The sequence below is a fragment of the Doryrhamphus excisus genome, linkage group LG2, assembly GCF_037039965.1.
Source record: "Doryrhamphus excisus strain RoL-2023G ecotype Guam linkage group LG2, RoL_Dexc_Guam_v1.1, whole genome shotgun sequence".
Classification (NCBI taxonomy): domain Eukaryota; kingdom Metazoa; phylum Chordata; class Actinopteri; order Syngnathiformes; family Syngnathidae; genus Doryrhamphus; species Doryrhamphus excisus.
The window spans coordinates 9631659-9643725 of NC_136358.1; the positions used below are offsets into that span (position 1 = coordinate 9631659).

At 39.2% G+C, this 12067-nt stretch overlaps 2 protein-coding genes across 3 annotated transcripts; both read left to right on the forward strand.

Annotated features, from left to right (window-relative positions):
- gabarapb (GABA(A) receptor-associated protein b) lies at window positions 1–4454 on the forward strand. The gene is made up of 4 exons (XM_058068189.2): window positions 1–240; window positions 714–792; window positions 3694–3812; window positions 3887–4454. Exons 1-4 carry the CDS (start codon window positions 151–153, stop codon window positions 3971–3973), a joined length of 375 nt encoding a protein of 124 aa, XP_057924172.1. The 5' UTR covers window positions 1–150; the 3' UTR covers window positions 3974–4454.
- Window positions 4455–5015: 561 nt separating this feature from the next.
- gps2 (G protein pathway suppressor 2) lies at window positions 5016–11246 on the forward strand. Of its 2 annotated transcripts, XM_058068178.2 has the most exons (11): window positions 5016–5172; window positions 5886–6003; window positions 6086–6195; window positions 8905–9017; window positions 9098–9177; window positions 9258–9337; window positions 9413–9584; window positions 10099–10182; window positions 10330–10406; window positions 10492–10587; window positions 10664–11243. In XM_058068178.2, exons 2-11 carry the CDS (start codon window positions 5910–5912, stop codon window positions 10754–10756), a joined length of 999 nt encoding a protein of 332 aa, XP_057924161.2. In that variant the 5' UTR covers window positions 5016–5172; window positions 5886–5909; the 3' UTR covers window positions 10757–11243. The 2 variants fall into 2 exon arrangements, with proteins under 2 accessions (XP_057924161.2, XP_078653473.1); XM_078797347.1 differs by lacking the exon at window positions 5016–5172 and having other exon boundaries at window positions 5892–6003; window positions 10664–11246.
- The last annotated feature ends 821 nt before the right edge of the window (window positions 11247–12067 follow it).

Here is a 12067-nt window from a genome sequence, read left to right on the forward strand (position 1 = left end):
CCCTCCGCCGCCGTCGAGTTGTACAGGGGAAAAACAGCTGCGGCATGCTAAAGCTAGCTAGTTGTTAGCTAGTCCTTGTTGTCGCGTGTGTGTCAGCGATTTCTCGACGTGATAAAAAAACGACTTTTCGTCTTGTCATCGTATCTAAACATGAAGTTCCAATACAAAGAAGAGCATCCTTTTGAGAAAAGGCGGTCCGAAGGAGAGAAAATAAGGAAGAAGTACCCGGATAGGGTTCCTGTAAGTAGCTAAGCTCGATGTTGTTAGCAATCTCGCAGCTAACTGAGCTCAGCTATCACAGCAAATGTTTCATTTAGCTTTTATTGCATTAACACAGGCATTTATTTACATGATTCTTATTAACGTGCTTGTAATTAAAGTGTTATGTTTTAACCGAGCTGATAAACACCACAGACTTGGGGTCAGCTAGCTCTGAGCAGCATAAGCTTCCGCATTTGGGCGTTTATTGTTAGCAACAATAACAAGAGTAGAGATATTGTCGTAATACTGTTCAAGTTCATCTTAAAGTGGTCATTAAACTCCTAACGAGCCTGTCATTTCTACACGATTAGGACGTTTGTCGCTTCGTGCTTTTAAAAGTTGACATTCTTGTCACGTTTGACGCGATGAAATACGAACTGTAGATTACGTTATCGCCACATGTGTTTTTCATATTGTTGCTGTTGGTTATTTTCATATGATTTTCCTGGTAGGTTATTGTGGAAAAGGCGCCCAAAGCCAGAATAGGCGACCTGGATAAGAAGAAATATCTTGTCCCCTCCGACTTGACAGGTGATGAAACATGTCATGCACTTTACAATACACACAGTGTACATTCATTGTCTCTCTTCATTAAAGAGTGCAAACCAGATTAATTCAAGTTATTATTTGCAATTTATGTGATATCTCTTTTCGAAGTAATAAAAGTACAGTTAATCATGTTTTTATATCATGTAAACAATTGCATTGAAATAAAAATGTAGTTGAGGTAACACGGCAAACGACAATACACATTTTAGATGAACAATAAATATTGTTAATGAATGTATTGTAAATAATAGTGATTTTTTTTCATAATAAAATAACTACTTAAAAATATTTAAAATGTTAGTTGTAACTGTTAAAACATGGACATTAAATTATTTGATGTACTTCAGTATATAGTATTTATAGTATATAGACTTCCAACTCTTCAAATATGACTAAAATATTTAATGTGCTTAAGTATAATTGTTTTTTTTACTTTACTCATGAAAAAAAAAATGAAATAAATACTTAAAGTATTTATAAAGAAATTTGCATTTCCCCACTGAGGGACGAATAAAGGCATATCTTATCTTAAGTTAGTTGACACTGTTAAAATATAAATCAAATTATTTAATGTACCTAAGCATATGTTTTTTAGCTTTACAATTTTTTTCTTCTTAATAAAATAAGTAGAAATATTTAAAATATTACTTCGAACGGTTAAAATATAAACAAGATTAATGTACTTAAGTATATAATTGTTTTTAACTAATTGTTATAGTAAAATAGACTTCAAAAAATAAAATTTTAGTTCAAACTCTTAAAATATAAAAAGTATATACTTTTTTTTACTTTATTAAACATTTTACTATTGAAAAACAGTTACAAATATTTAAAATGTTAGTTGACACTTAAAATCTAAATCTTACCCAAGCATATGTTTTTAACTTTACAATTTTTTTCTTCATAATAAAATAAGTAGAAATATTTAAAGTATTACTTCAACTGTTAATATAAACAAAATGAATGTACTTAAGTATATAATTGTTTTTAACTAATTTGTTATCATAAAATAGACTTAAAAATGAAAATTTAGTTCAAACTCTTAAAATGTCAAAAGTACATACTTTTTTTTAAGTTAAACATTTTAATATATAAATATTTAAAATGTTAGTTGACACTGTTAAAATATAAATCAAATTATTTCATTTACGTAAGCATTTTTTTAACTTTACAATTTTTTTTCTTCATAATAAAATAATTAGAAATATTTAAAATATTACTTCAAACTGTTAAAATATAAATTAAATTAATGTACTTAAATATATAATTGTTTTAATTAATTTGTTAAAATAAAATAGACTTAAAAAAATACAAATTTTAGTTAAAACTCTTAAAATATAAAAAGTACATTCTTTTTTATTACTTTATTAAACATTTTAATAATGAAATAAACGGTTACCAATATTTAAAATGTTAGTTGACACTGTTAAAATATGAATCAAATTATTTCATGTACCTAAGCATGTTTTTTTAGCTTTACAATTTTTTTTCTTCATAATAAAATAAGTTTGAGTTAAAAATAAGTTTAAATATTTAAAATATTACTTCAAAATGTTAAAATATAAATAAAATTAATGTACTTATCAGAAAAGTTGTTGGGGTCTTGGTGGCTTCTCTCACTAGTCTCCTACTTGCACCATCCCTCAGTTTACGAGGGCGTCTGATCTAGGCAGATTCCGAATCACACCAGTGCCATATTCCTTCCATTCTTGATGATTGATTTCACTGAATTCACTGAATGTTCAATCCCTTGGAAATATTTTTCCATCCATCCCCTGAATTGTACTTCTCATTAACCCTTCCCCTGGGTTTTTTTCGAGTGTTCTTCTGTCTTCATGGTGTAGCCCACGTGTTGACAGACGGCCGAAGCACTGCAGGTTTTCTTTCCAACCAAGTTTCTCCAGCAGGTGATTTAATTGAGAGCTCCTGCCCTCCAACCAAAGGAGGGTTTATCATTAAAATCACCTGCTTTAGTGACCGGCTGGAAAGAAAACCTGTAGTGTCTCGGCCCTCTGTGGCATGAGTTTGACACCCCTGCTGTAGTGGTAGCCGGGAATACGGCAGAACCAGTCTCTGGACCCTTCAGACGCTGGTGTTTGATACACATATACTACCGCTCAAAAGTTTGGGATCACTTGGATTTTTTTTTTTTTGGGCAGTCTGAGATTCGGCTTTTTCTTGGCAAAGCTGCCATAAAGTCTGAAGTCCTGAAGTCGTCGCTTCACTGTTGATACTGACACTGGTGTTTGACGGGTACTATTTAGTGCAGCTGCCAGGTGATGACCTGCATCGTTTTTCTGTCCTTGTTAGACCCAGTTTGTGCTGCTCTCTGAAGGGAGTAGTTAACAGCATGGTAAGAGATTTTAGTTTTAGTTTAGATTTTTAGATGGGTTTTCTAATAATCTATTAGCCTTATAAAATGATGAACTTGGATTAGCATACCAGGAGATTGATGCAGAGGGCTGACAGTTGTTGATAGTAGGCCTCTATGCAAAAATGGAGATCCTTCTTTGAAAATCATCTGATTCATTTTAATTGTTTGTGAAATGGATAAAAATGTTTGTGAAATGGAAAAAAATTGTTTGTGAAATGCAGGAAAATGTGTTTTTTTGGGGGGGGGGAACAAAGTAATATGCAAGTGATCCCAAACCTTTGAGCGGTTTTGTGTGTATATGATATATATGAACATTTTCAATATCCATTTTCTGTACCGTTTATCCTTACTTTGTAGAAATCTGTTTGCACTTTGACATGAAAGAGTTTTTTCTGATACATTTTTGTGTTAAAAAAAGCCACATTATTGACCATGGTGGATTTATGGAAGCAATGAAAGTGTAAAAAATGAATACTTTTATAATACTTTTTTTCCTCTCATAAATCCAGTGGGCCAGTTTTATTTCCTCATCCGGAAACGAATCCATTTGCGAGCCGAGGACGCGCTCTTCTTCTTCGTAAACAACGTCATTCCCCCCACCTCGGCCACCATGGGGCTCTTGTACCAGGTACCCGGCCACAATATTCGCCACGCCCATTCTTCAAATGTCCTTGGTTGTCTTGAAATCTTGGTGTCTTCCAGGAGCATCACGAAGAGGACTTCTTCCTCTACATCGCCTACAGTGACGAGAGCGTGTATGGCAATAACTACAGCCAAAGGGAAATATGATCCCACGGAAGCCCCACTCACGCCCCCACCTGACCCCCCCAACCTATACATACATACATTCATTTAAATATTCAAGCTTAGCTCAGCAGCTGTAGAGTTCATGTCGCCTTCCACTTCTCCCTGCTCTAATTTGATGGCCAGTTTCTAAGCATCATAATCCAAAATACAATATTCATACACAAATACCAATAAATCAATGAGAAGAATGCTCAGCGTTAACACAACAATGAATTGTACTTTGAGTGGTGGAGCTGTTCTATTATTATTGTCAGTGGTTATTGTTTCTTTTTAGGTTTAGCTTTATTTACAGTCTTGTAAAACGCAGTGCAATTTTTGTTCTTGTTGAAATGTCTTTTTTTCTGTTCTTTTCCTTTGTTTTGATTTGAAAGAACTCTGTATAGAGCTGCTTTACTGCCGCTTTGTCTCCACTCATGCTTACGTGATAAAATGAAATGTGATGAAAAAACATTTGTCTCACTGCCTTTTTTAAACACGCTGCATGTAGAATTTTTCCATACTGTATTTTCTTCCATGCTTTTTAATATTGCCATTGTTTCACTCTTGGATTTAGTTACAGTATTTCAATATTTGAGTCACATTTCATATACTATTGTTTTTAATGTTTACAAATTTTAGTCTTAATAGTTCAGGTGTTTCGACAATTTCATATGAATAATTTTTACTGTTTTTTTTATTTGTGAAATACTGTTTTGGATATATTTGGCACTAAAATAGTTGCTACATTTTGGGGTTTTAAAATATACATCGATTATCATTTAAATTTTGAATAGTAACTTGTAGAATTGATGCAAAGTAATCTTAATTAAAGGTATTGATTGGTTAATATTTTGTTGAATTCATATGACATTGAAAATATATATTTCTGTATTATAATTCATATTTTTGTCAATAATGCCTTATATTATTTTAAGGAATTTAAAGTCATTATATTTATTTTAGGTACTAAACTTTTTAAATAAATGCACTACGGTGTATACAGTATTGGTGTGTACAAGTACACTACCCATAATGCACCTGCGAAGAAAGCTGCTATCTACCGGAAGCGAATCAACGCCATCGTCGCCTGTAAATATTTACCGTTTGTTAGTCCGAACAGCCACATTCGAGTTGGTCGGGGTGTTTAAATCCTAACAGTTGTGGGATTAACGTCACTTTAAAGGACACAGACAGCATCAAAAGTAAGTCATTTTGGGCTTTTTTTCGCACAGCTTTAGTCGTCGTATTTGTAGTAGTAGTGTTGCTAGCTAGCTGCCTCAAGCTAACTACTGTCGCTGCCTTTCTTCAAGTATTCAATTAGTTTGTCGCCGTAATGTTGTGGAAAGCTATGTTAATTTTGGTCTTATTAAGTGTCATTTGGTGTTGCCGCTGTGGCGTAGTACATGGAACAAAAGCTTAATGGACGAATGCTAACGTTAGCCTAGCCTAGCAGCTAGCTCGTCTATCTAGGCCTCTTGCGGTCAAACGTGTTATTGGCAAGGCAGAGGATTTGTAGTGAATTAATGGGTGGGGGAAAAAAACAAACCTTTGAACTTTGGGCTCTTCGCCTTAAAGTTGAACATTGGACTTTCATATTTACACGAATGAGTTAAGTGTGTGACAAAGGTCATTCAACTTAAAGATCAGCTGGACATCACATTCCTGAGTGGTCCCACCCCCGTTAGGATTCGGTTCACTTTTAACACCACTGTATACTGGTTTGAAATTGCCCCGTGAGAAGTAAGCGTGCACCAATGTCCTTAATTTTGGGGATGGGCCCATCATGAGGTATGACCCCTCACGCACCCCCCTCCCAAAATTCAAGCCTTAACCAACCAGTGGTTGGACAAAGACTGATGGACGTTGTGCATGATTGAGCTAAGTATTACAGTAAAATGCCTAATATTGTTTTTAGCTGGCCCCGCCACTACCCGTCACCATGCCTGCCCTGCTGGAGAGACCAAAGCTGTCCAACGCGATGGCACGAGCCCTCCACAAGCACATCATGAGGGAAAGGGAACGTAAAAGACAAGGTACTCGGTAGCCATATGTGTGAGGAGGTGCACATTACACGACGGGTCATTTCTTCATTACTATCGACGCCATTTTGTCCAGAGGAGGAAGAAGTGGACAAGATGATGGAGCAGAAGATGAAGGAGGAGGAGGAGAGGAAGAGGACCAAAGAAATTGAGGAGCGGATGTCCTTGGAGGAGACCAAAGAACAGGTTAAGATACAAGCATCACCATTTCTGCGACAGAAATACATCAATACAGTTGGGGCTGGGCGATATGCACCAAAACTCATGTCCCGATATATTTTGGCTCAATATTGATGTACAATGTAGATCCCCATTTTATTTCCCACAGAGTTTAGACTAAGGTTAAAGCCAAATATGCATGCAAAGTTTTATTACAATGTAAACAATATTATAGAACTATACTGCTGAAATAGAAGAATACATTATCTTGTTTATTGTATTTATCTTTAAAAATTAAAATATACTGTAATATATTATAAAATAAAATTATAATTTATATAAAACATTATATTGTAGTTTATATAAATTGTATAATTTTTTTTCATTTAAATAAAGCAAAGAAGCATATAAATTTTATTATAATTTATGTAAAATGCTAAATTAAAATTGTATGAAAATATACTGTAAAAAATATATATATAATATAACTCACGTTCCCCATGACGACAGATGGTAAACACGGTTGATGCCGTCTTTATTAGCCACCTTTATACCGTCTTTTTTGCTGTTCACTCCCGTGATGTTCATTCATGAAAATGAATGAATGAATGAATTTAAGTCACATCAATACAAATCGTACATTCTCCTGAAGTAATACTCCACAAAAAAAGTATGTGAACCTTAACATTTCATAACTGGTTGACCCCCCTTCGGCAGAAATAACCTCAACCAAACGTTTCCTAGAGTTGCGGATCAGACCTGCACAACGACCAGAAGGAATTTTGGACCATTCCTCTTCACAGAATTGTTTCAGTTCAACAATATTTTTGGGTTGTCTGGTGTGTATGGCTCTCAATGGGGTTGAGGTCCGGACTCTGACTTGGCCACTCCAGAAGGCGTCATTTCTTCTGTATGATCCATTCTTTTGTTGATTTACTCGTATGTTTGGGGTCGTTGTCTTGCTGCATCACCCATCCTTGTTTGAGCTTCAGCTGGTGTACCGATGGTCTTAAGTTCTCCTGGAAAATGTCTCGGTACATTTTGGAATTCATTTTTCCATTGATGACAGTAATCCGTCCAGGCCCATGATGCTCCCTCCACCATATTTCCCAGTTGGGATGATGTTCTGATGCTGGTGTGCTGTGTCATTTTTCCAAATAACTCAATTTTTGTTTCATCCGTCCAAACAATGTTGTCCCAGAACTGCTGGGGAACATCAAGGTGGCCTTTTGCAAACTTTAGATGTGCAGCAATGTTCTGTTTTTTTGTCAGCAGAGGTTTCCTCCGTGGTGTCCTCCCATGAACTCCATTCTTGTTCAAGGATTTCATGTGCTCTTGCGGTCATCTTTGCAGGACAACCACGCTTGGAGAGAGTGGCTTCAAGTGTCTTGAACTCCCTCCATTTGGAGATGATCTGTCTAACTGTTGAGACATGGACCTCAAGGCTTTTAGAGATACTTTTGTATCCCCTACCAGCCTTACATTGCTCAACAATTCAGAGAGCGCTTTGGTGTGGGGCATTGTTCCCATCAGATCCCATCAATGCTTCTTCTGAGAAGTCATTTCAAAACTAGTGTGAGTTTTTAAAGGGCAGGGCAGTTTGATACGACTCCTGCAAACTCGTCACACAAATTGAACTCCATGTTGGATGACACCTGACTCAAATGAGCTCTTGTAGAAGTCAGTGACCAAGGGCTTCACATACTTTTTCCACCCTGTACTGTGAATTTTGTATGTCAGGTCAGGAGGCCTGCAAGTTCCCTACCACTGGTAACCTGTAATCCAGTACTACCTGTTTCAAGGTCGGGTTGATGGTGACTAAACCGTCTCCCACACTATCCCCTTCTGGGGATTGGTGTGGAGGGTGGCTGGACACCCTGATGGAACGAAAAACATCTACAATGGCGCTGGCTCAGGTAAGCCAACAGCGGCTATCCAGCAAAACCAAACCAGGGTAGATGAAACTTGATAGCCTTGACAGGCCATTCATCTAGGACAAGGACAGTCTGATGTAAAACCTACGACTCGAGGACCTCGCTGTCAACGTGCCAGCTGGTAGGCCATGACAGATGAACCCCGGGTATAAAGGGTGGGGCCAGGACTGCGCACACTGTACTCCACCTTAAAACTCCATGGCGCAGGCTCGAAGAACATGCCCACATTCACAACGCCACAAAACGGCAGGTGGAGGATGTCACTGGAAGCCGCAGTTCCAATCCTGCATGCAGGCGGTTCAGGACATTGGTCACCTGATGTTGACCCGGAGACGACAGCATCACTCGGCAGCACCCTGAACGAGCAGCCCCTAACTTTGTGCTGCTGTATTGCTGTTTTCAGCTGCAAATTTCATTACTTGCTGCTTGTAGTCTGCAGAATATGATTTTCTTTTGGGGGGCATTTGTGTTCCGCCGTTCTCGGTTGTCTTTGTAAGCTAACGTCCACTGTTAAGGAGTAGGGTAGAGTGCCCTCTTGTGGCTGTCTGTGAAATTGTTTTTTAATTTATAAGTCGCAGGAACGGCCAACCTATAAAAAAGTGTGACTTATAGTCCAGAAGATACGGTAGTTACAACAGCAGTTGTTTATCTATTGTGGTGACTTACATGAAGATGAGGCCACATTATGCCAAATATATGCAGAAATCCCAAAGGGTTCACATACTTTTTCTTGCCGCTGTACAACGGTATTGTATAAAAATGCAGTAATTCAGGAGCAAAACATGCTACTGTAACAATGAAGGTGATGAAGATGGGCGAGAAGCTTCAGGGTCTCCAAGAAGAGAAACATCAGCTGTTCCTACAACTGAAGAAGGTTCTCCACGAGGAGGAGAAGAGACGCAGGAAGGAGCAGAGGTTGGTAGGACTACAACAAGCATGGCCACCTTTTGATGTACTGTGTATAACACAGCTCATTTCCTGCTTCCTGTTGTCAGCGACATCACCACGTTGACATCAGCCAGCTACCAAGCCAGTCTCCCCATGCACGCCGGCCAGCATCTCCTCAGCATCCAGGGTCAGCATTCACGTGTAGTACTGCTGTGACCAGTCAGATATGTTATAGATATGCTAGATATGTTAGCTTTCATCTTCCAGGCAGTCCAGTCAGCCATAGTCGACCCGGTGCGCTGCTCGGAGAACGGAGTAAACAACTTTTCCCAACCGCCGTTCTTCCCGTAAGTAACAGCCAATTACTTTGAATCATTCCTCATGAGCACACTAACAAATTATGATTTTTTTTTTTTTTAAAGACTCGCCACTATCAAACACCCGCCTTCAGTTCCGGCTCGGCGGAGCACGGGCAGTTCAGCGGGGCCCAGGGGGTCCATGAGCCCTACGGGGTGACACAGGCCCAGCATCCCGCCACCTATGCCCCCGGACCGTCTGTACCCGTCAGCTTTGCCAACAACTCTCAGATCAGGGGTATGAAATCCGCACTTCCTTGTACGCTTCATGGTTACTACTTGACATCCCACATGCCGGCACACATGCTCATTAGCATAGACTATACTGGACTATAGTGGACACACTGCAGGCTGTTATGCTGCGGACTCATCATCATCATCATCATCCTGGACTGAAATCAGATGACACCCATCACATAACGTGTACATTTTGTAATTTGACTGCCGAGGGGCCCTAAAATATTGGTCACCCAGACTTCCTGGTGGCAACCCTACTACTTGTTCTGATATTCAAAAGGGACAACAAACATATCTGACATCCTTTTCGGATCACTGGTGAAACCTCCAGAGTAGGGCTGGGCCGTATGGACCTTGGCATGCATCAAGATACATTTGGGATGCACCACAGTATGACAATCATGGTTGTGACGCCGAGATGTGGTGCGCCTGAACTCAAGATGAGAGCACCTTCCTAAAAAGCAATACAGTTAACGGGTGCGCCGCATGTAACTTGGACTATTGTATGATTTCAGGAGCATCCGCATTCCAGGCGATGCAGTATCTTCCCCACCAGCAGCCTGGCTACCCTGTCCACAGTCACTTCACATCTCAGCCCGGTCAGTGACTTCTTCCCTCCAGTCAGGATATGTTAGCGTGAAATAGACACTGTCTGTTCTGACGGGCAGTATATGACTAGAATTTAATGCTATTTTTGCACTTTTATTGCAACTGAATTGAAAATGATGTGACTTACTATACGTCAGGCTACATCCCAGGAGCAGGAATCCCTCTCCAGAAGCAGTTGGAACACGCCAACCAGCAGTCTGGCTTTACCGACGCAGTACGTGTTTGTTTGATTGCCCCCCCCCCCCCCCCCCCCTTATTGATGGAAAATCCTCAACTCCTTGCTCTTTCCGTCTTTCCAGGGTGCTCTGAGGCCCATGCACCCCTCTACCATTCACCCCTCGGCCCAAGGCTTGCTCCCGACGCCCTCCATGGCTGTCCAGATTCCCACTGCCAAGGTATTTATGTCGTGATTTGACATCGAAAACGTCTAAAAATTAAATATTGGAAACTACTCCTTTTTGTGTCGCCCAGGCTTCATTCCAGAGCTCGCCGCAAGCCACCCCTCGCCACGGCTTCCTCCCTCACGCGCCGAGTAGTCAGAGGTTCTATCACCACGCCAAGTGATTCTTCCATGTCTCCATATTTGTATTTCTTTTCACCAAGTCCATCTTCCAGTGTTTACAATCTAGTTCTTTGAATTAAAAAAGTAACACAACACAACAAACTAGCCTCGGCTAACATAATCATGGATTATTATTATTATTATTATATTATCTGCTTCTCTAGGGATAATATCACAACTTTATTCTCCCTTGCTTATTAAAATGCTCAGCAACTCCACCCTTCTTATTCTTTGAAAATGTATCAAATATGACATTTATGAAATATTTGGAGATTTGAATTGTCTATGGAGCGATTGATGGATTTATCAAATGGTATTTTAAAAAATAAAACAGGCAAAACGACATTTTAATATTCCTTTGAATTGGCCACAAGAAAAATAGTCAAAAGTATTCTCAGACAAATACCTTTTTTTTTTTGAAGCTTCAAAATCAAATTGTTAATTTTAATTGGGGAGGAAGAAAATTCACAGGCAAGTTAATTGTTATTTTTAAAATAACAATCGGGAGGCAGTGCCGTGTCCACAATGTTTCCATCGGGTACGGGGGCCTGCTCACCTCTCCTGGGTGATAGAATCAGACGCTGGAAGGAACACTTGGAGGCCCCTCCCCCTCTCACTTCCATAGATGAAGCAGATTCACCTGTCTATCTCCGTTCCTTCACCTACCAAAAGAGCAAGATCACTGATACAAGCGGAAGAAGTTCCTTCGCCGGGGACTGGACGTGCTCTAAGACTAGATGGTGAGGAACTCATCCAGGATGATCTTTTTTGGTGGGGGATACAGGACAGATTTCCAAATCGGGTGTATGAGTGGTTAGCATGTAGGCCACACAGTCAGGCGATGGGAAGATCTGGGTTGAATTCTCCATTTTGCCATCTGTGTGGAGTTGGCATGCGTGGGTTTTCTCCGGGTACTCCGCTTTCCTCTCCCATTCCAAAAACATGCTAGGTTAATTGGTGACTCCAAATTGTCCATAGGTATGAATGTGAGTGTGAATGGTTGTTTGTCTATATGTGCCCTGTGATTGGCTGGCCACCAGTCCAGGGTGTACCCCGCCTCTCGACCGAAGACAGCTGGGATAGGCTCCAGCACCCCCGAAACTCCCGTGAGGATAAGCGGTAGAAAATGGATGAATAATTGCCAAATTTTAACAGGCAAATATTAAGTATTTCTATCAAAAAATATTTTGTAAATATTGAATATTTATAAATATACATTACATATTTTCTATAGACATTGAATCTATTTAATAAAATCATTTTTGAAATAAAATAATTTTCAGAAAATACACCAGTATCTTATTTCCTAGTAT